The sequence below is a fragment of the Artemia sp. Qi Xiang Cuo genome, chromosome 20 (assembly GCF_049724085.1).
Source record: "Artemia sp. Qi Xiang Cuo chromosome 20, ASM4972408v1, whole genome shotgun sequence".
Classification (NCBI taxonomy): Eukaryota; Metazoa; Arthropoda; class Branchiopoda; order Anostraca; family Artemiidae; genus Artemia; species Artemia sp. Qi Xiang Cuo.
Genome location: NC_142813.1, coordinates 29,346,122 through 29,370,099, shown reverse-complemented (window position 1 = coordinate 29,370,099; position 23,978 = coordinate 29,346,122). Strand labels below are relative to the sequence as shown.

The 23,978-nt window shown below is 36.5% G+C and overlaps 1 protein-coding gene across 4 annotated transcripts in view; it reads left to right on the top strand.

The window, feature by feature from the left end:
- The window catches only part of LOC148940066 (double-stranded RNA-specific adenosine deaminase-like), a 123,278-nt gene that overhangs the window by 53,568 nt on the left and 45,732 nt on the right, over window positions 1–23,978 (top strand). For all 4 annotated transcript variants that reach the window (XM_089105931.1, XM_089105929.1, XM_089105927.1 and 1 more), the window contains 2 exons: window positions 18,444–18,623; window positions 21,693–21,833. In XM_089105931.1, coding sequence (XP_088962057.1) covers window positions 18,444–18,623; window positions 21,693–21,833 — 321 coding nt within the window. The remainder of the gene's footprint in view (window positions 1–18,443; window positions 18,624–21,692; window positions 21,834–23,978) is intronic.

Here is a 23,978-nt window from a genome sequence, read left to right as displayed (position 1 = left end):
GTATGCTATTTTTTCCCATTTAAATAAAATCTCTCATCCCCCTCCTTTGGTTACGATGGTAAATGTCTTGAAACAGTTCTTTTCATTCAAAAAAAATATCATTTTCCCATCGTGTGTTTAAAATGAGCTTTCTTTATCAGCTTAAATAGAAACATTTGTGTTTAACCTTTTTACAAGAGGGAGCGATTTCAAAACATCATTTGGCAAGCGCATTATCTGAGTTAAGAAAACAATGGTTTGATATGATTGTGTCAGTAGATAGGATTTGCAAATTCGATCCTATTATGGTGGAAAAAAAGAGTTTAGCATTTGCGAGCAATTCGATGTGTTGTCAATTTAAAATAGTTAAGAAATAAGAGATTTAACAAGAAACGGCTGAAAACTGTTTTGGGGGGAGATGTGTTGATTGTGTACTGTATAATACACAATTGATGTTTGAACAGGGTTGTCAGTGTAAAATAGTGTAACGAGGGCTTGTTAACACAGGCAATTTGTTGTAAATTTGGGTCAACATATATCTATGAAAATCGTTAATAATGATAGAATGACGTTGTGAGTTTGACCTAGCTTTACCTCTCCGATGTGTTCTGTATAATACACTAATGTTTTCAAAACTTTTACCTTGAGCATCTATGTTGTTAGCAGAATTTCAAAAAGGATCGTTTATGAGTGCTAGCGTATCTGATGAAATAATTTAGGTCGTATGATCAATTTAATTTATTTTTTAATTCAGTAGTTTTTCAGTAAGGACACTCGATATCCTAAAAGTGTTTGATTCAAACTTTTACCTTGAGCTTGTTGGTGGGGGGCTTAAAAAGGCAAAAATGGGGTGAACTACATTAGTTTATAAGACGGATCGTGAAAATCCCAAAGTTTTGTGTACCAAGAATAGACCGGAGGTAGCCTCCCCTACATACATGAATGGATTTTCGGGGTTGAGTTAAATGCGGTTGAGCTGAACGGGGGGTTGAGTCGCACGATGGTTCAGTTACAGGGGGGTTCGGGTGCTCGTAGTTCATTTACTGGTGGCTGAGCTGGAAAATATTACAAGAACGGGCTGAAAAGTGGTGCAAGGGTGCTTAGTGGCATGGCGGGTTAAGGGGCACTAAGGTCTAGTGCCAGGGGGAATAGTTACATGGGGTTTCAGTTACATGTAGTAGATTTGCATGAGGGCTCAGTAGCACGAGGGTTCAGTAGCCCAAGGATTCATTTGGACGGGTGGTCATTTATACTGGGTTTCAGGTGAACAGAGGGGTCGGTTGCACGGGGCTTGTGTTAAATGGAACGGGGTTTGAATTAGAATTCAGGAGCACGGGGGTTCGCTAGACTGCAGGGTAAGTTACAAGGGGTGGATTTCCCTGTGGTTGAGTTGCACGGGGGTAGCAGTGTAACGATGTTCCCTTTAACGGGGGTTCAGTTGCACGGTGTTTATTAAATTGTGGTTGAGTTTCAAAATTTAACAAGAAATAGCTGAAAAGTGTTTCGAGGGAGATTAGTTGCATGGAGGGTTGAGTTGCACGAGGGTTCAGTTAAAGGGGGTACAGTTACACGGGGGTTTAGTTAAATGGGGTCGAGTTGCACGAGGGTTCAGTAGCACGAGGGTTCAGTAGCACGGGTGTTCAGTTGTACAGGGCTTCGGTTATACAGGGGTTCAGTTACATGGAGGGTTCAGTTGCACGGGGCTTGAGTTAAATGGGGCTTGAGTTGCACGAGGGTTCAGTTGCAAGGGGTGTCAGTTACATGTTGAGTCATTTACACGGGGTTTCTTTTCTTGTGGTTGAGTTGCACGGGGGGTCAGTTGCACAATGGTTATGTTACAGGGGGTTAAGTTGCAATGGGTTTAGTAAAAGGTGGTTGAGTTGCAAAATATAACAAGAAATGGCCGAAAAGTGTTTCGAGGGGGATGGGTTGCATGGAGGGTGGAGTTGCATGAGGGTTCAGTTAAAGGAGGTACAGCTACACGGGGGTTTAGTTAAATGGGGTCGAGTTGCACGAGGGTTCAGTAGCACGAGGGTTCAGTTGCACGGGGTTTCGGTTGTACGGGGTTTTGGTTATACAGGGGCTCAGTTACATGGAGGGTTCAGTTGCACGGGGAGTTAAGTTAAATGGGGCTTGAGTTGCACGAGGGTTTAGTTGCACGGAGGGTTCATTTACATGCGGATTCAGTTACACGGGGTTTAGTTAAATGTGGTTGAGTTTTCCGGGGGGTTGAGTTGCACGAGGGTTCAGTTAAAGGGGGTTCAGTTGCACGGGGTTTAGTTAAATGTGGTTGAGTTGCAAAATTTAACAAGAAATGGCTGAAAAGTGTTTCGAGGGGGATGAGTTGCATGGAGGGTCGAGTTGCACGAGGGTTCAGTTAAAGGGGGTACAGTTACACGGGGGTTTAGTTAAATGGGGTTGAGTGGCACGAGGGTTCAGTAGCACGAGGGTTCAGTAGCACGGGGATTCATTTGTACGGGGTTTTGGTTATACAGTGTTTCAGTTTCATGGTGGGGTCAGTTTCACGGGGGTTGAGTTAAATGGGGCTTGACTTGCACTAGAGTTCAGTGGCACGGGGGGTTCACTTAATGGAGATTCAGTTAACAGGGGTTTAGTTAACTGTGGGGGAGGTGCAAGGGGGGGTTGAGTTGCACGATGGTTCAGTTAAAGAGGGTTCAGTTGCACGGGGTTTAGTTAAATGTGGTTGAGTTGCAAAATTTAATAAGAAATGGCTGAAAAGTGTTTCGAGGGAGATGAGTTGCACGAGGGTTCAGTTAAAGGGGGTACAGTTACACGGGGGGTTTAGTTAAATGGGGTCGAGTTGCACGAGGGTTCAGTAGCACGAGGGTTCAGTAGCACGGGGGTTCAGTTGTATTGGGTTTCGGGTATACAGGGGTTCAGTTACATGGAGGGTTCAGTTGCACGGGGGTTGAGTTAAATGGGGCTTGAGTTGCACGAGGGTTCAGTTGCACGGGGGTTCAGTTACAGGCGGATTCAGTTACCAGGGGTTTAGTTACATGTGGTTGAGTTGCACGGGGGTGGCTGTTGCCCGATGGTTATGTGAACGGGGGTTCAGTTGCACGGGGCTTATTAAATGTCGGGTTAGTTGAGAAAATTTACATGAACGGTCCGAAATGGTGTGTGCGGGAGATGAGTATCATGGAGGTTTAGGGTGCATTCGGGTTTAGTTACATGAGGTATGGGGACATTGGGGTTGAGTTTAAGGGGGTCGAGTTGCACAAGGGTTCAGTAGCACAAGGGTTCAGTAAGGCTATTGTGTTTTTCTGAACTTTCTAGGGCGGGAGTAACTATTTAGTTTAAATAATTCTAGGAGGAGTTGAGTTTTGTGGATGGTATGGAAAAATGGTACGTGTTAATTATTTGGGTAAACATTCGACTATAAATAAGGCTATTGTGTCTCTCTGAACTGTCTGTGAGAGGCGAGGGTAAGTATTTAGTTTAAATAATTCTAGGAGGAATTGAGTTTTGTGGCTGGTGCGGAAAAATGGTACGTGTCGGGTAAATTAAGTTTTGAGGATGGGGTGAAAAATGGTAGATATTTAGTACCCGGTAAACATGTGACTTGAAATTCTTCATTAGAAATAGGTTATTGCTAATGATACCTCCACGACAGATATTTTTTTATTGTATTTTATAGCACTTAGCCAAACGTTGCTCTGTGTTTGTCTAACCAACCAGTAAATCTTTATCGGGGTTTATTTTATTCTGTTCAGTTATTTTCAGTGTAAGCCAATATAATTACCTCATTCTTTTATTCTAACTTAACTTGTAGGAATAGGACTTCTAGAATAAGGATTCATTCCCTCGACTAAATCAGTTTTTTCATGTAAAATGGTGAACAAAAGACTATTAATTCTCCGTATTCTTCTTCTTTTTCTTCTTATCTAGCTAAACGTTGCGCAGTGTTTGTCACACCAACTAGTAAATATTTATCGGGCTTTTATTTTTTCCGTTCAATTATTTTCAGTGTAAGCCAATATAATGCTAGGGGGAGTTAAAAAAATGGTAGTTATTTAGTACCCGGTAAACAGGTGACTTGATATGCTTCATTAGAAGTAGGTTATTGCTAATGATACCTCCTCGACAGATATTTTTATGGCTCTAACAATTGTACTCTATGCTTGCCCAGAGACACGATGTGGCTTTCCCACTATTGCTCTATGGCTGGTTATCGACACTACCTAGTTTATTGCATATATTAAATCAGTATTTTTTACATAGTGGAACGATAAACATATAACTAATATCTCTAAAAAAGTGAGGATGGAGTATTTTAATAGAGTTTATTCACATAACAAGGTTATTGTAGCATTGAATGCTAACAAGGATAAGTATTTAAACTATGAAACAATTACAGATGGTAACACTATTGGAAATGAATGCATGCACTGTCATGACAGTAAGGAATTGAATTTCTTTGGAATACCGAAAAAATTCAACTCTTATGTTGGTGGTTATGCGAGATTGAGATCTCCAGAGATGATTGCACTCAAAGAGAATGCCAACATAAAAATAATCATTGATGATAGAGGACAACTACTTCCTACTGTTGCAGGTTACACACTACCTACTGATAAATCCAATCGTCACCTTTCGGGTATTAGCATTCAATTGAAGATCAATAAAAAAAAGGCCTACTCTTCTACTAGTATCGTAAGCCATATCTTTTATACGTGTCGACACTGTTACCTGTGTAAAAATAATGTGATAATAGACTGTGAAATTGCTAAAAAAATAAAAAGGGCATTGTAAGAAAATATCACTATGGAATATAAAGATGAATCTATAAAAAACAAAGCACCAGCAAACGTTACTACCATTGATCAAACAGTCAATGAACCAAATAATACCAAGGACGAAAAGCATATTGAGCCTGTTGATGAGACAACAGTAAAAATTGTGTATTACTAAAAATTGAATAATTATTATTCTACTGATTACGAACTAAGAGAAGAAAATAGATATAATATATAGAGAGAACATGGTGATATATTTTATGGAACAGATTCAAAATGTCCAAAGTTAATCATTGATATTAATAATGTATCATAATATATTTTTTTTTGTATTAATATTCTACATAGCATTATTTCATTAACAATATATTATGCATTACATTGTTATGTGTTCATTATTTTTAGAGTAAGCTAGCATATCAAAACGTTTTGAATGTCTAATAAAACATCGGAGATGTAAGAAAAGGAATTTGCATACATCTATTGTCAGACACATGGGATAACATTAACAAAATCTGGGTATCAGAATGAATAAATTCTTTATCAACATCCATTGTTGGATATGTCATTATAAAAAAATTGTAAGTAAGTAAGTAACAAACTCTTTCTTGATTTCACCTGTTGGATACACAATATAGTAATTTAATTAAGGAAATTATGAAAAAAATTGTAAGTAAGTAACAAACTCTTGCTTGAAGTCACCTCTTGTATACACAATGCAGAAATTTCATTTAAGAAATTATCAAAAATTGTAAGTAAGTAGCAAATTCTTTCTTGAATTCGCCTCCTGGATAAATAAAAAAGACATTTCATTCAAGAAATTATGACAAAATTCTAAGTAAGTAACAAACTCTTTCTTGAAGTTACCTCTTGGATACACAATGCAGAAATTTCATTTAAGAAATTATGAAAAAATTGTAAGCAAGTAACAAACTCTTTCCTGAAGTCACCTCTTGGATAAACAATGCAGAAACTACATTGAAAAAACTATGAAAAAATTGTAAGTAATTAACAAATTCTTTCTTGTAGTCACCTCTTGGATACACAATACAGAAACTTCATAAAAGAAATTATGAAAAAATTGTAAGTAAGTAGCAAATTCTTTCTTGAATTCACCTGCTGGATAAACAAAAAGACATTTCGTTCAAGAAATTATGACAAAATTCTAAGTAAGTAACAAACTCTATTGTTTTCACGACTTAGATACACTACGTAGAAATTTAATTTAAGAAATTATGAAAAAATTCTCAGTAAGTAACAATTTCTTTCTTGAAGTCAACTCTTGGATACACAATACGGAAATTTCATTCAGGAAATTATGAAAATATTTGTAAGTAAGTAACAAACTCTTTATTGATTTCACCTCTGGGATACAGATACTTCATTCAAGAAATTATGAAAAAATCGCAAGTAAGTAACAAACTCTTTATTGTTTTCACCTCTTGGATATACAATACGGAAATTTCATTTAATAAATTATGAAAAAATTGTAAGCAAGTAACAAACTCTTTCCTGAAGTCACCTCTTGGATACACAATGCAGAAACTTCATTTAAGAAACTATGAAAAAATTGTAAGTAAGTAAGTAACAAATTCTTTCTTGAATTTGCCTCTTGAATAAACAAAAAAAAGTCATTTCAGTCAAGAAATTATGATAAAATTCTAAATAAGTAACACACCCTTTCTTGAATTCGCCATTGGGTTGCACAATACAGAAATTTAATTCAGGAAACTATGAAAAACATTGCAAACAAACTCTTTCTTGAACTCGCTTCCTGGACAGACAATACAGCTATTTCACTCAAGAAATTATGAAAAAATTGTAAGTAAGTAGCAAACTGTTTCTTGAATTCTCCTCCTGGATGCACAATACAGATATTTCATTCAAGAAATTATAAGAAAAAATTGTAAGTAAGTAACAAACTCTTTCTTGAATACACGTCTTGGACACCCAATACGGAAATTTCATTCAAGAAATTATGAGAAAATTCTAAGTAGTAACAATCTCTTTCTTGAAGTCCCCTCTTGGATACGCAATACGATACGGAAATTTCATTCAAGAAATTATGAGAAAATTCCAGGTAAGTAACAATCTCTTTCTTGAATTCCCCTCCTGTATACACAACACTTATATTTTAATCAAGGAATTATAAAAAAAAGGAAAGTAAATAACAAACTCTGTATTGATTTCACCTCTTGGATACAAAAAAAAGACATTTCATGCATGAAATTATGAGAAAATTCTAATTCAGTAACAAAGTCTTTCTTAAATTCGCCGTTTGCATGCACAATACAGAATTTTCATTCTATAGGACCTCTACACGTGCTTAAACACGTTTTGAAACTACATGCTATTTGCTTGCCTTTTCTTGGTATCTTTCCAAACGAGCGGAGATTCCCCACTGGTTCCTACACATTGCAAAAAAGTGAGTAATACGAACGAGGATTCCCCACACAACTTTGTTTCAACTCCACGCTTTCAACCAGACTGGTTTTTTTTTTAGACAACACCCATTTTTTAGGGGCCAATCAGAGACAGCGGAGGTTGCTCAATATACGATAACTTGATTGGTGATTGGTTACACACCGCGACGGCGCATACATTGAGATAGAGACATGCAAAGTCAACATAGCTTTATTTCATTTTTTAAGGTTAATTTAGACAAGGTTACGTGCACGCACGTAACCTTGTCTAAATTAACCTTAAAAAATGAAATAAAGCTATGTCGACTTTCCATGTCTCTCTCACTATGTATACACTCTCGTGGTGTGTAACCTATCACCAATCAAGTTATCGTATATTGAGCAGCCTCCGCTGTCTCTGATTGATCCCTAAAAAATGGGTGTTGTCTAAAAAAAACAGTCTGGTTGAAAGAGTGGAGTTGAAACAAAGTTGAATGGGAAATCCTTGTTCGTACTACTCACTTTTTTGCAATGTGTAGGAACCTGTGGGGAATCTCCACTCACTTGGAAAGATACCAAGGAAAGGCAAGCACATAGCATGTAGTTTAAAAACGTGTTTAATCACGTATAGAGGTCCCATAGAATGAAATTTCTGTATTGTGCATGCAAACGACGAATTAAAGAATGAGTTTTTACTTACTTAGAATTTTGTCATAATTTCTTGAATGAAATGTCTTTTTTTTGTATCCAAGAGGTGAAATCAATAAAGAGTTTGTTACTTACTTTCCTTTTCTTATAATTTCTTGAATAAAATATCCGTATTGTGTATCCAGGAGGGGACTTCAAGAAAGAGATTGTTACTTACCTGGAATTTTCTCATAATTTCTTGAATGAAATTTCCGTATCGTATTGCGTATCCAAGAGGGGACTTCAAGAAAGAGATTGTTACTTACTTAGAATTTTGTCATAATTTCTTGAATGAAATTTCCGTGTTGGGTATCCAAGAGGTGTATTCAAGAAAGAGTTTGTTACTTACTTACAATTTTTTTTTTATAATTTCTTGAATGAAATATCTGTATTATGCATCCAGGAGGAGAATTCAAGAAGCAGTTTGCTACTTACTTACAATTTTTTCATAATTTCTTGAGGGAAATTGCTGTATTGTCTGTCCAGGAAGCGAGTTCAAGAAAGAGTTTGTTTGCAATGTTTTTCATAGTTTTCTGAATTAAATTTCTGTATTGTGCAACCCAATGGCGAATTCAAGAAAGGGTTTGTTACTTATTTAGAATTTTGTCATAATTTCTTGAATGAAAGTACTTTTTTTTGTTTATTCAAGAGGCAAATTCAAGAAAGAATTTGTTACTTACTTACTTACAATTTTTTCATAGTTTCTTAAATGAAGTTTCTGCATTGTGTATCAAAGAGGTGACCTTAGGAAAGAGTTTGTTACTTGCTTACAATTTTTTCATAATTTATTGAATGAAATTTCCGTATTGTATATCCAAGAGGTGAAAACAATAAAGAGTTTGTTACTTACTTGCGATTTTTTTCATAATTTCTTGAATGAAGTATCTGTAATCCTAGAGGTGAAATCAATAAAGAGTTTGTTACTTACTTACAAATATTTTCATAATTTCTTGAATGAAATTTCCGTATTGTGTATCCAAGAGTTGACTTCAAGAAAGAAATTGTTACTTACTGAGAATTTTTTCATAATTTCTTGAATTACATTTCTACGTCGTTTATCTAAGTCGTGAAAACAATAAAGAGTTTGTTACTTACTTAGAATTTTGTCATAATTTCTTGAACGGAATGTCTTTTTGTTTATCCAGCAGGTGAATTCAAGAAGGAATTTGCTACTTACTTACAATTTTTTCATAATTTCTTTAATGAAATTTCTGTATTGTGTATCCAAGAGGTGACTTCAAGAAAGAATTTGTTACTTACTTACTTACAATTTTTTCATAGTTTCTTTAATGAAGTTTCTGCATTGTGTATCCAAGAAGTGACTTCAGAAAAGAGTTTGTTACTTGCTTACAATTTTTTCATAATTTCTTAAATGAAATTTCTGCATTGTGTATCTAAGAGGTAACTTCAAGAAAGAGTTTGTTACTTACTTAGAATTTTGTCATAATTTCTTTAATAAAATGTCTTTTTTATTGATACAGGAGGCAAATTAAACGAATAATTTGCTACTTACTTACAATTTTTGATAATTTCTTAAATGAAATTTCTGCATTGTGTATCCAAGAGGTGACTTCAAGAAAGAGTTTGCTACATACTTACTTACTTAATATTTTTTTTTCATAATTTCCTTAATAAAATTTATGTATTATGTATCCAACAGGTGAATTCAAGAAAGAATTTGTTAGTTCCTCAATTAAAATTTTTTAATAATGACATATCCAACAACAGGTGTTTATAAAGAATTATTTAATTCTGATACCAAGATTTTGTCAATGTTATCCCATGTGTCTGACAATAGATGTATGCAAATTCCTTTTCTTACACCTCCGACGTTTTATTAGACATTCTAAACGTTTGATATGCTAGCTTACTCTAAAAATAATGAACACATAACAATGTAACGCATAATATATTGTTAATGAAATAATGCTATGTAGAATATTAATACAAAAAAATATATTATGATACATTATTAATATCAATGATTAACTTTGGACATTTTGAATGTGTTCCATAAGATATTTCACCACGTTCTCTCTTTATTTTATAGCTATTATCTTTTCTTAGTTTATAATGAGTAGAATAATCATTATTCCATTTTGAGTCATACACAATTTTTACTATTGTATCAGCAACAATCTCAATATACTTTTCGTCCTGTGTCTTATTTGGTTCATTTACTTTTTTATCAGTGGCAGTGACGTTTTCTGGTGCTTTGTTTTTTATAGATTCATCTTTATATTTCATAGTGATATTTCCTGACATTGCCCTTTTTATTTTTCTGGCAATTTCACAGTCTATTATCACATTATTTTTACACAGGTAACAGATCGACACGTAGACAAGATATGGTTTACGATATTAGTAGAAGATTAGGCCTTTCTTTTATTGATCTTCCGTTGAATGCTAATACCCGAAAGGTGACGATTGGATGTATCAGTAGGTAATGTGTTACCTGCAACAGTAGCAAGAAGTTGTCCTCTATCATCAATGATTATTTTTATGTTGGCATTCTCTTTGAGTACAATCATCTCTGGAGATCTCAATCTCGCATAACTACCAACATAAGAGTTGAATTTTTTCGGTATTCAAAATAAATTTAAGTCCTTACTTTCAAGACAATACATGCATACATTTCCAATAGTGCTTCCACTTGTACTCGTTTTATAGTTTAAATACTTATCCATGTTAGCATTCAATGCTACAATAACCTTGTTATGTGAATAAACTCTATTAAAATACTTCATCCTCACTTTTTTCGAGATATTAGTTATATGCTTATCGTTCCACTGTGTAAAAAATACTGATTTAATACATGCAATAAACTAGGTAGTGTCGATAACCGGCCATAGAGCAATAGTGGGAAAGCCACATCGTGTCTCTGGGCAAGCATAGAGTACAATTGTTAGAGCCATAAAAAATATCTGTCGAGGAGGCATCATTAGCAATAACCTACTTCTAATGAAGCATATCAAGTCACTTGTTTACCGGGTACTAAATAACTACCATTTTTACTCCCCCTAGCATTATATTGGCTTACACTGAAAATAATTGAACGGAAAAAATAAAAGCCCGATAAATATTTACTAGTTGGTGTGACAAACACTGCGCAACGTTTAGCTAGATAAGAAGAAGAAGAATACGGAGAATTAATAGTCTTTTGTTCACCATTTTACATGAAAAAACTGATTTAGTCGAGGGAATGAATCCTTGGTCTAGAAGTCCTATTCCTACAAGTTAATTTAGAATAAAAGAATGAGGTAATTATATTGGCTTACACTGAAAATAATTGAACAGAAAAAATAAAACCCCGATAAATATTTACTAGTTGGTGTGACAAACACAGAGCAACGTTTGGCTAATAGCTATAAAATACAATAAAAAAATATCTGTCGGGGAGGTATCATTAGCAATAACCTATTTCTACTGAATCATTTCAAGTCATCTGTTTACTGGGTACTAAATAACTACCATTTTTACTCCCCTCAAAAATTAAATTATCCGACACGTACCATTTTCCCGCACCAGCCACAAAATTCAGGTCGTCCTGGAATTATCTATACTAGTTACTTATCCCTGCCCCTCACAGACAGTTCAGAAAGGCACAATAGCCTTATTTATAGTCGAATGTTTACCCTAATATTTAACACTTACCATTTTCCATACCATCCATAAAACTCAATTCCTCCTAGAATTATTTAAACTAAATAGTTACTCCCGCCCTAGAAAGTTCAGAAAAACACAATAGCCTTACTGAACCCTCGTGCTACTGAACCCTCGTGCAACTCGACCCAATTTAACGAAACCCCCGTGTACGCGTTCCCCAGTCAACTGAACCCTCGTGCAACTCAACCCTCCCTGCAACTCCTCTCCCTCAATACACTTTTCAGCCATGTCTGGTTAAATTTTGCAACTCAACCGCATTTAACTAAACTCCGTGCAACTGAACCCCCTTTAACTGAACCCTCGTGCAACTCAACCCCCCGTGCAACTCAACCACATTTAACTAAACCCCGTGTAACTGAATCCGCATGTAACTGAACCCCCGTGCAACTGAACCCTCATGCAACTCAAGCCCCATTTAACTCACCCCTCTTGCATCTGAACCCTCCATGTAACTGAACCCCTGTATAACCGAAACCCCGTACAAATGAACCCCCGTGCTACTGAATCCTCGTGCAACTCGACCCCATTTAACTAAACCCCCCGTGTAACTGTACCCCCTTTAACTGAACCCTCGTGCAACTCAACCCGCCGTTCAACTCATCTCCCTCAAAACACTTTTCAGCCATTTCTTGTTAAATTTTGCAACTCAACCACAATTAACTAAACCCCGTGCAACTGAACCCCCTTTAACTGAACCATTGTGCTACTCAACCCCCCCGTGCAACTCCAACTCAGATAACTAAACACCGTCTAACTTAATCAGCATGTAACTGACCTCCCGTCCAAATAAACCCTCGTGCAACTCAAGCCCCATTTAACACAACCACCGTGCAACTGAACCCTCCATGTAACTGAGCCCCTGTATAACCGAAACCCCGTACAACTGAACCCCCGTGCTACTGAACCCTCGTGCTACTGAACGCTCGTGCAACTCGACCCCATTTATCTAAACCCCCGTGTAACTGTACCCCCTTTAACTGAACCCTCATGCAACTCGATCCTCCATGCAACTCATCCCCCTCGAAACACTTTTCAGCCATATCTTGTTAAATTTTGCAACTCAACCACATTTAAATACACCCCGTGCAACTGAACCCCCTTTAACTGAACCCTCGTGCAACTCACACACATTAAACTAAACCCCGTGTAACTGAATCCACATCTAAGTGAACCCCCGTTCTACTGATCTCTCATGCAACCCCATTTCCATTTAACTAAACTCCCCGTTCAAATGACCCTACCTTGTATCTTAGAACCTGTATAACCGACACCCTGTACAACTGAACCCCCATGCGACTAAATCATCGTGCTCCTGAACGATCGCGCAACTCGACCCTATTTAACTAAGCCCCCGTGTAACTGTACCCCCTTTAACTGAACCCACATGCAACTCAACCCTCCATGCAACTCATCCCCCTCGAAACACTTTTCGGCCATTTCTTGTTAAATTTTGCAACTCAACCACATGTAACTAAACCCCGTGCAACTGAACCCTCTTTAACTGAACCCTCGTGCACCTCAACCCACCGTGCATCTCAACCACATTTAACTAAACCCCGTGTAACTGAATCCGCATGTAACTGAACCCCCGTGCAACTGAACCCTCGTGCAACTCAAGCCCCATTTAACTCAACCCTCGTGCAACTGAACCCTCCATGTAACTGAACCTCTGTATAACCGAAACCCCGTAAAACTGAACCCCCGTGCAACTGAACCCTCGTGCTACTGAACCCTCGTGCAACTCGACCCCATTTAACTAAACCCCCGTGTAACTGTATCCCCTTTAACTGAACCCTCGTGCAACTCAACCCTCCATGCAACTCATCTCCCTCGAAACACTTTTCAGCCATTTCTTGTTAAATTTTGCAACTCAACCACATTTAACTAAACCCCGTGCAACTGAACCCCCTTTAACTGAACCATCGTGCAACTGAACCCTCGTGCAACTCAACCACATTTAACTAAACCCCTTGTAACTGAATCTGCTTGTAACTGAACCCCCCGTGCAACTGAACCCTCGTGCAACTCAAGCCCCATTTAACTCAACCCCCGTGCAACTGAACCCTCCATGTAACTGAACCCCTGTTACACTTTTCAGCCATTTCTTGTTAAATTTTTTATTTCTTAACTATTTTAAATTGACAACACATCGAATTACTCGCAAATGCTAAACTCGTTTTTTCCATCTTAATAGGATCGAATTTGTGAATCCTATCTACTGACACATTCATATCAAACCTTTTTCTTAACTCAGATAATGCGCTTGCCAAATGATGTTTTGAAATCGCTCCCTCTTGTAAAAAGGTTAAACACAGATGTTTCTATTTAAGCTGATAAAGAAAGCTCATTTTAAACACACGATGAGAAAATGATATTTTTTTTTGAAGGAAACTACAACTGGGGGCGTTTCTAATTTTCCAGTAAAAAAAGACAACAGATTTTAGATATGGAATTAAATCATAAAATATACATGCACAAAAAAAAAAATACATATATATATATATATATATATATATATATATATATATATATATATATATATATATATATATATATATATATATATATATATATCTAAGCACAATCGGCGAATGATCGAATCTTTCGTATCATTGATTGACCAGATGGTTTGGCCAAAATTTGCCCGCGGTCAGTCCATACATTAAATTTACCAAAGCAATCTCTTGCCGCATTTAAAATTTCACAACGCTTTTTTGTTAGCGATTCTGATAAAAATATTCCACTCTTTGCTAGTTTAGTCTTTGCTTTGAAAACAGCTCGAGCTAATTCCACATTTTTGGAGCGTATTAGCACTGGAGACACTTTAGATTGATCGTTAGAGTCATTCAAACTAAATCGATAAACATTTACAATATTATTGACTTCAAAACCAGGGACCAGCATCTTGTCTTTAATGATAACCGATACTTCTTTCTTTAGATCATTTCCAGGCCTCTGCCTTACTCCATTCATCACTAAGCAATCCAACATCTTTTCTTGTTCAAAATCATCCACTTTCGATTCCAATTACAAAATCCTACTTTCCAAGCTTTTAACCATTGCGAATAGTCCTTTGGGTGATTTTTCTATTTCTTGGAATTTTGGGTTGTAATGAATGGAAATAGCATCATGAATTTTTTTTTACTATAAGATCAATTGCTTGATTCGCTGTATCAGGGTCTTTTAGTTTAGCTTTAACTTGACGGGATATCTCAGCTGTAAGATTCACTTGTCCGATTTAATTGATAAATTAAACAAAAACTTACCAAGTTTGAAGTTTGATTGTAATTCTACTCCAAAGAAGGAGCGCCAGCGTAGCTGAGAGTTCAACTGAGATAGACATTCGCAATCGCCTCGATTGACCAAAACAAACCCAGTATTTTAAAGTCATTATAATATGCAGTGGTTAAGCTCATGATGAAACGCTGAGAGTTCAACGGGAAGGGACTTTGGGAGGGCAGTTGAACTCTCAGCTAAGCTGGCGCTCCTTCTTTTGAGTAGAATTAAAATCAAACTTCAAACTTGGTAATTTTTTGTTTAATTTATCAATTCTACTCCAAAAGGAGCGCCTTAGCTCCGCCTTCGAGTTCAACTGAGATTTTAAAGTTCAGCATGAGCTATACCAACACTAATGATGAATAATAGCCCTATTCATTAAAAGAGAGATAGACCTTCGCAATTGCCTCGATTGACCAAAACAAACCCAGTATTTTAAAGTCATTATAATATGCGGTGGTTAAGCTCATGATGAAATGCTGAGAGTTCAACGGGACGGGAAATTGGGAGGGCAGTTGAACTCTCAGCTATGCTGGTGCTCCTTCTTTGGAGCAGAATTAAACTCAAACTTCAAACGTGGTAAGTTTTCGTTTAATTTATTAATTCTACTCCAAAAGGAGCGCCGTAGCTCCGCCTTCGAGTTCAACTGAGATTTTAAAGTTCAGCATGAGCTATACCAACACTAATGATGAATAATAGCCCTATTCATTAAAACAGGCTGTTGTACAAAATTTCATTTATAGGAAGATATTTCAAACATAACAAATTACAGTGAATAAATTCAAAAGACAGATAACTGCTGACCACTTTCAATTGGTTTATTATAGAACCTTGCAAACGTTTTGGTATTTGTTCAGCCCACATATTTTACGATTTGATCTACATCAACTCCTCTTGCTTTAAGGTGGGACGTTGAGGCAGACCGTGTGCTATGAGCACCATAAACACTGATATCTATACCTGCAAGAAATAAAACTTCTTTTATACATCTAGAAATAGATGACTTGGACGCAGCAGTATGAGGCTTACGATATGTAAGAAAAAGTGCGTCGTTTGTATTTTGATATGATGTCATTCTAATATACCTAGCTAGGTGCGTCGCCGGACACAGGGACGACTCTTGAAAAGGTGGAAATTTAACTACTGATTTGTGGTTGCCCGGTTTCGTTGTTTTTAACAATACATTGATTTGAAAATCAAAACTTCCATCGTCATTATGTACCATATTACTAAGTGATAAACTGGCCAAAAACTGAACTCTTTCACAAGCAGATAAAATAAATAAAACTGCTAATTTTTGTGTTAGTGTCTTTAATTGAAGATTTTTGATATCCCAAGCTGGTAGTCTAAAGAGATCAAATGCACATTTTACATCCTAAATACTTTAAATCTTGGGTAGACTAGGCCTTCTATTAAAGACACCTCTCATAAACTTCTTGGTGATGTGATTACTGCCTAATTGAAGGCTTGGTAGAATTGCCGATAAAGCACTCCTCGCAGTATTAATGGCACTGTATCCAACACCTGAGTGAAAAGGTTCCGTAAGAAATGTCAAAATTGCCGGTAGAGTTGCCTCCACGGCCTGGATTGTTTTTCTTACACAAAATGTGATCCATTTTTCATTTTAAACTTTGAACTAGTGGTTAGTTGAATCCCGCCACCAATCCATTATAATATCGACTGTGGAGAGAGACTATCCTTGGTGGTGAAGCCCTTGCCGGAGACGACGCAAGCCGCTAGGTGTAACGTCTTGGACAATGGATGGTGCAAGGTCGGTTTCTGTGGGAGAAACAAAGTAAAATTATCATTTGGTAGAAATATTGGACTTCCTATTAAAAGCTTTAATAGTAAGGGATACCATTCTTGTGTGGTACAGTTCGAAAAAATCAAAAGACCAGTGGCCTCATCTGTTTCCACCATCTGAAGGGTCCTCGGAAGCAAACTAAATGGGGGGAATGCATAAAAGAAATGAGGTTTCCTATTCATTGTTCACGCATCTACAAACCAACAACCTGGATCTGGTTTCCAAGAAACAAATGGTTTAATCTGAAAATTTAATCTAGTCGCAAACAAGAAGCTGTATTTATTTTTTAAAGGAAACGCTCCATTCTGAACTGGTCTGTCAGCAGTTTCCCGTACGGAACTGCATGTGACATTTCTTTTGTTTCTTTTTTTGTTCAGTTCAATTGTTTCTTTTTTTGATTGGAATCACGATTAAAATTATTGAAACTAGCGATTTAAATTAAATTAATTTGGTTTGAAAGCGAATTAATTAGAGCTATAATATCTTGGATGCAGTGCTATTAATATATACAAAGCTGTGTCAATTAAAAAATAAGCAGGCGTATCATTACCTTAAATAGTCGATATATCTCTATTAGTTGGATATATAATAAATATTCGTCAACGTTTCTTTCTTTTAAATTCAAATGTATTGAAAAAGAATTGGTGAAAATTTTATTCACTCCCAATTTAAATTTTTATCTCAGCAAACTAAACAAATTGTTTTTCAAACTACTGATTGACGTTTTAAAATTGGGTTTTAGGCATAATTTTTTTTTAACTTTCTATGCAATGTATTTTTATCAGTATTTCCTTCCATTTTGTTCCTTCTGTTTTTTTTCTAATGCATAAAAATTTAATAGCAAAACAAAAATTTTATTCTGAGTTATCTATTTAGATTTCAGTAAGTTGCAAGTGACATTCCAGCCTCTTGGGTGTTTGAGAGGCGACAACTACCATGATTGTATGTGTCTTTTAATTTGAATTGCACTTCAACAATCAATCTCCGCTTGTTTTATTTTGACTTTATTTTCTTAGTTTTACTTTAAAGGTTTATCGAGGAAACAAATCAATGCGAATTTTGGAAAAAAAGTTTGAAACCCCTCGAAAATGGTGGCAGAACGAAATTATACTTAATAAAACACTCATCAAAGGAATCGCCATAGTTGAAAACAGGAGAATTACAGCCCCTCTTCTTGAAGAAGAAGTCCCTTTTTTGCATGGGGTAGCACCAGTGTCTCTCTTTTTCTTTTTTTTTAGGGGTAGCACGCTATCATAACATCATAGAGAGACATTTAATGACTCTTTTAAAAGCTCCTGCTCATATCTACTTGATTTTTTAAATTCGTCTCGATAACACCATCTGTCGGTGCCATTTGGTACCAAAAACGACAGAATGGCTGCAACAATAATATCCATTGTCGAAAACCGTTGTTATCAAGTATTTAGTACCACAGAGTAAACTTTCGGCCCAAATTAGACCTCTTGATTAAACAGTAAACATGATTAAACAAGTTCTCATTTGAAAGAAAAAATGGCAATGCATTGACTATGTCTACTATTTTTACTTACATTCTCGTGTTTTTCCTCGAAGAAAGTGAAACCCCTTCTGTTCACGGTTTCCTATGACATAAAAATTCTGGTTTGGTGTATTAGCAGCCAGGATCAATCAGATTTTGTCATTATGTGCATTTAAAACCAAAATTGCTGTAGATTTTAGGTGAGCATCGTCCGAATTTTTACATTAAAATTTTGTTGAGCCATTCTCTACAGGGCAGCGTTGCTCAAAATTCACGTTCGTTTGCTCTTTTGCTGTTAGAAAAAACCCTACAATTTACGTAAATGCAGAAATATTCATTTAGAAGAATATGAATTATTATTATTTTTCCTATAGGTAAAACTCAGCCTGACGTTGCTGCTAGTGAACTAGACAATGCGAGTCTTTCCCTTTGTCAATCATCTGCATCGCCTAAGGGAGCTACAGAGAGTGGACCTGAAAACATAAAAGATGGGAAAACACAGGAGGTTCAATCCCCGAAGAGTATAAGTGAAGAAGCTGATAATGATCCAAATAGTAAGATCACAGTTTAATATATTATCGTGCCAAAAAGGAAAGAACCTCTAGTATTCCCGTAGCAATTAAGGGTAGCTAAGATAAAAATTTTAATGTTTTTACGCGTAGGTTTTTTCTTCAAAGATCTAAGAATGAAAATAAATCTATAATTCTTCGACTTCGTCCTACAGCGTAAGTGTAAATATTAAAAAAAAAATATTTTAAACCAAAGTGCTTTTCAGCGAAGATGGAACTATAAAACATTTCATTCTGCACCGTCCACTCACTGAACAACAAAATGGACGGACTTCAAGTCCTGATAATACAAACTTGCTCTTCCATAGCAGCAGTGAGTAAATGTTGGGACGTTATTTAAGAAACTGGTCGTATTAAAGTCTATATGAGCTTTTCAGCACAAAGCGAGATCGTGGTCTAGAGTGCCGTGGTGGAGGCGTCGATTTATATATCTGATCAGACATTCCTTGCAAGCTATTAAGTGAGCCTACTGATTTTTGTCGCGAAGAGATTTGTGCCGATTGCGAATTGAAATTCTTTTCAAGAAAGTTCTCCTGCCTCATCCAAGCGGTAGTGTATTATTTCAAGAGTGCAAAGAGCAGGAATGATTTGATTAATCACGTACAAACCATTATGGACAATAATCGTCGACACTATGTAACTCCAGTTTTGTTTGGGGAAATGGTGGGCGTGGGAGGGGTGTTAGTTTTCCTCCAATCACTTTTGACTATTAAAAAGAGTACTAACCCTTTCAATTTCCAATTGAATGAGCCCTTTTCGAAATTTATATGACAACGCTCTCTATAAAAACCTTATATGAACCCCGGGGCTAAACTTACAACCATTGCCCTGAGGGGTGTGGGGGGTCTATCATCCTCAAGACATAATATCCAGAACTTTCAACTACGTTGAAAAAAATGGCTGTCTCAAAATTTTGACTGTATGTGTTTGGGGGAATGGTGGGCGTGGAAGGGGTGTTAGTTGCCCTCCAATCACTTTCTACTGTTACAAAGCGTGCTAGCCCTTTCAATTTCCAATCGAATAATCTCTTTCTGTAGTTTATATGAAAACATTTTCTATAAAAAAACCTTATATGCCCCCAGGGCATAAATTGCAACCTTTGCCTTGAAGGCTGTGGGGGGGGGGGGAGGTTTGTCATCCTCAAAGACCTAATATCCATAACTTTCAACTACTTTGAACAAAATGGCCATCTCAGAATTTTGATTGGATGTGTTTGGGAAAATGGTGGGCGTGAGAGTGGGGTTAGTTGCCCTTCAATCACTTTCGACTATGAAAAAGGGTACTAACTAGCTCTTTGAATTTCCAGTCGAATGAAAGTTTTTTAAAGTTTCTTCGACAAAGCTTTCTATAAGAAATCTTATATGCCCCCAGGGGATAACTTACAACCCTTGCCCTGAGAGCTGTGGGGGATTGTCCTCCTCAAAAACATGTTTTCTATCTGGAAATCAACTACGCTGAACAAAATTTTGATTGGATGTGTTTGGGGAAATGGTGGGCGTGGAAGGGGTGTTAGTTGCCTTCCAATCACTTTTGACTATTAAAAATGGCACTAGCCATTCCAATTTCCAATCAAATGAGCCCTTTTCGAAGTTGCTACGGCAACCTCGATACGAAGTGCCCTTGCCATAACAAGAAAATAAATAATACGCTGTGCCAACATCTTTCTTTACTTAGGAATAGCGCTGCCTATGAAAGGAGATAAACGATCTGAATGAAAATCACACCATTAGATTCAGAATATCAGAGAGCCCTGCAATAGAGTTTTCAAGCTCGTTTCTGCAAAACAGTGGAATTTTTTTTTTTACCAGAAGAAAGATCATAGAAGTGTGTTTTTTTTTCAGGGGTTATCGAATCAATGGTCCAAGAAGACTGGGAGTGGGGTCATTCGAGCAAAAACCAAAGGTTCTAGTGACCCTTTTAAGTGACCAAAAAGACTGGAGATCAACTAGCCTCATCCCACACCCCTTTTTCCTCAAAGGCATCCGAGTAAAATTTTAAGATAGTAAAATTTTAAGATTTCGTTCAGCATAGTTAAAAACAATTTGGTTCAGCAATATCAATGCTTTTGGGAATGACTATGCTGGAGGGAGTCGTTTTACCATTTCAATTCTCACGCCCTTTTTTGGACCATCTCGAAGCAGTAATGCACGTATATTACATATGTTCCTGTATTTAGATCAATTTTTTTGACCGAAAACAAATTATAGGGTGCTATTGCTCGTTAGTGCTTGTGCTTATTTCTTTACAATAGTAGGTTCATAATACCTCTTAATGCCATTCTGAAAAAGAAAAACTTCTGTATATATCCAGGAAATAGGAGGAGGATGGGGGCTTTGGTGCAGTTAAATATTCACTCTGAAAATGTAATCAGTAAAATAATTTTCAAGAAATGAAGCTACAATTTTGATTTTGTAGGGGTAAGTTTAAAAGACCGAACTGTTACCAAATAAAATACATTAAGTTTGAAATCGCAACAAAAAGAAATTTACAGAAAGTTCGAAGAATCATAGCAAACAAATTAATTAATCAACTACCCAGAAAATGTAATAAATAAAAAGTTTCTTAACGTCAAGGAGCAAAAATTCTTTAGAAAGTACTAAAAAACTTTGCACTAAGTTAATAGTGATAAATTAATGTAAATTTAGCATCTCCGAAGGAGGGGTGGAGCTTTTAGAGGATGGGGGAAATTTCGGAGGACACAACTTTGATTCAGAACAAACAGTACATGAATTATATAGAATATTAAGAGGTAATTGGACAATTTCAAAAGTCATCAGGTTTTGGGTTGCTTGGAGGGATGGTAAACTCAAAGGACTTTCCTGGCATACTTGCTGGGCCAAAGCCTTTGCCGGTTCAGTTGTCAAATCTCATTATGATATTTTTTTTTACTTTTTTTAAGTATAGCTAAAAATGCAATTTTATAGTTTTTCGGACTCAGGGAGGCAACTCAGTCAGCAGTCGGTTTTTTTTTTGGAAAATCTAGAGGCTGGATCTCTTTTTCCTTTTCCGATGCATTAGTTTTACGGTTGCTAACGTTTCAGTTTTCTTTTTTAGATTACATAGCCTTACTCGTAAGGACTGTAACGCTAAAAGGTTTGCCTACGCCAATTTTTGATCTAGTGAATCAAGGAGGACCCCCACATCAGAGGACATTTGTAATTCAATGCAAGATTGGCGATGAGTTTCATACTGTTGGTGAGTTCCAGTGTTAAAACTGTCAGCTGGTGTTCTTTTTTTAATCATGTGCCATATTTTTTTTTATTTCATTGCATGTATGACCAAACTTTGTATGCTCCTTTGTAATATCAAAGCATTATTATTATTATCTTTTTTTATTACATATACTACTGCTACTACTAACAACTCACCGTAGCACCAAGCTACCTGAAGCCAACACAGCTACGCACGCTTCTCCACCCCAATCTATTCAAAGCCTCCCTTTTTACACCCGCCCACGAAGTTCCCATTTCCTTTAAATCTTCCTTTATGAGGTCCTCCCACCTCAGACGAGGACGACCTGCTTTCTGTTTAGCCCTAGACGGTTGGCCGAAAAGAACAATCTTCGGCAATCTGTCATTCTAAACGGTATTGAACCATATTTTTCGTATAGTCTATTGTTTGACATACGGTCAGTCAGCCGGGTACCCAGAACAATCCTTAAGCAATTTCTCTGGAAAACGTCTAGGAAATCTTCATCCGCTTTTCGGAGCGTCTATGCTTCAGAGCCATATTTGACCACTGTCATTATTGTAGCATCTAATACTCTAATCGAGGCTCACAGAATTATCTTCTGAATCCTCCAAACTTTTTTTAACTGTGAAAATAGGCCCTGAGCCTGGCCTATTTTACTTTAAACTTCTCTACAGCTCTCATCGTTAGTACTAACAATCCTACCAAGGTAAGTGAAGGTGCCCACCTGATCAATCTTTTTATTACCCAACGTCACCTTTTCATCTTCACTTATTCCTAGCCTTAGTGACTTAGTCTTCTTAACGTTAATTTTCAAACCTATTCTAGCACCCTGTACTCGCAAAACATCTAAAACTTCGTTCATTTTGCTCACACTTTCATCTGGGATGCTTAAATCGTCAGAATAATATAAATCCAGGAGACTTTTTCCTCCCAATTTTATTCTGTGGCCTCCTATTACCTTTCTTGTGCTCCTTAAGACAAAGCCAATCAAAGTAATATATATGAAGGGGGATAGAGCAAAACCCCGCTTAAATCCTGATTTAATACTAAACCAGCTGCTAACCTCGTTTCCTACCTTAACCGCAGCAGTGTTACTCTCGTACATAGCATTAATCACTTTAGTGTATTTGTCTGGTATACCATACAAGGATAAAACCCTTACTAAAGCCTTCTATCAACAGAATCGAACGCTTCCTCATAATCTGTAAAACTGAGGACCAAAGCTGAGGACCAATTATTAGCCTAAGAGTGAAAATTTGGTCGACACATCCTCTACCTTATCTAAAATCACACTGTTCTTCTCTTAAAACTTTGTCAACAGCATCTCTCAGTTTAAAAAGTATCATATTACTAAGTAATTTACTACCTACAGAGGCCAGACTAATGCCTCGATAATTACCACACTGCCTTTTATCACCTTTCTTATAAAGTGGTTTAATTAAGGTTTTCCTAAAATCGTTAGGTACTTCCCCTTTTTCAAAAATCATATTTATAAGCTTCAGTAACATATTTTTAACCTCAGAGCCACCATATTTAAGAAACTCATTTGCCACCCTATTAGCACCTAGAGCCTTATTATTTTTTAATCCTTTTAGTACTGTTGCTAATTCCTCCTCACAATACAACCTTCATATCCATCTTCCTTCACATCCAAGGTATCACAAACTTTTTCATTTTCCTCTATATCTTTTCCTTCAACTTTATCTCGGTTAAGCAAATTCTCAAAATGTTCGGCCCATCTCTCTTTAGTGTTTTCCTTATCACTATAAGAATGTCAAAATTAAAAGCATCAAGATTAAAGTGCAAATATTAATTGGTATTTGAACTCACTTTGGAACGGTCTCAACCAATCCATACGTGAGTTATTTCTAGAATAAGTAGCACCCCCGCTGAAAATACCCACCCTAGAAAATACCTCATGGGAAATACCCCCTCCGTGGAAAATAAGACTTTCCAAATTTGAGGATTTTATTTGAGTTTTGTTTTTTGAATTTCCGTAGGGGGAAGGAATTTTGGTACTTGTATATTATGGGCCACTGACTCAAGTTTTCACTGTGTAAAACTCGAGACCGAATTGTAAACAATTTGGTTTCTTCGTTACTTTTTTTTAGCTTAGCGTGAGACAAGACAAAGACAAGTGACAGATTA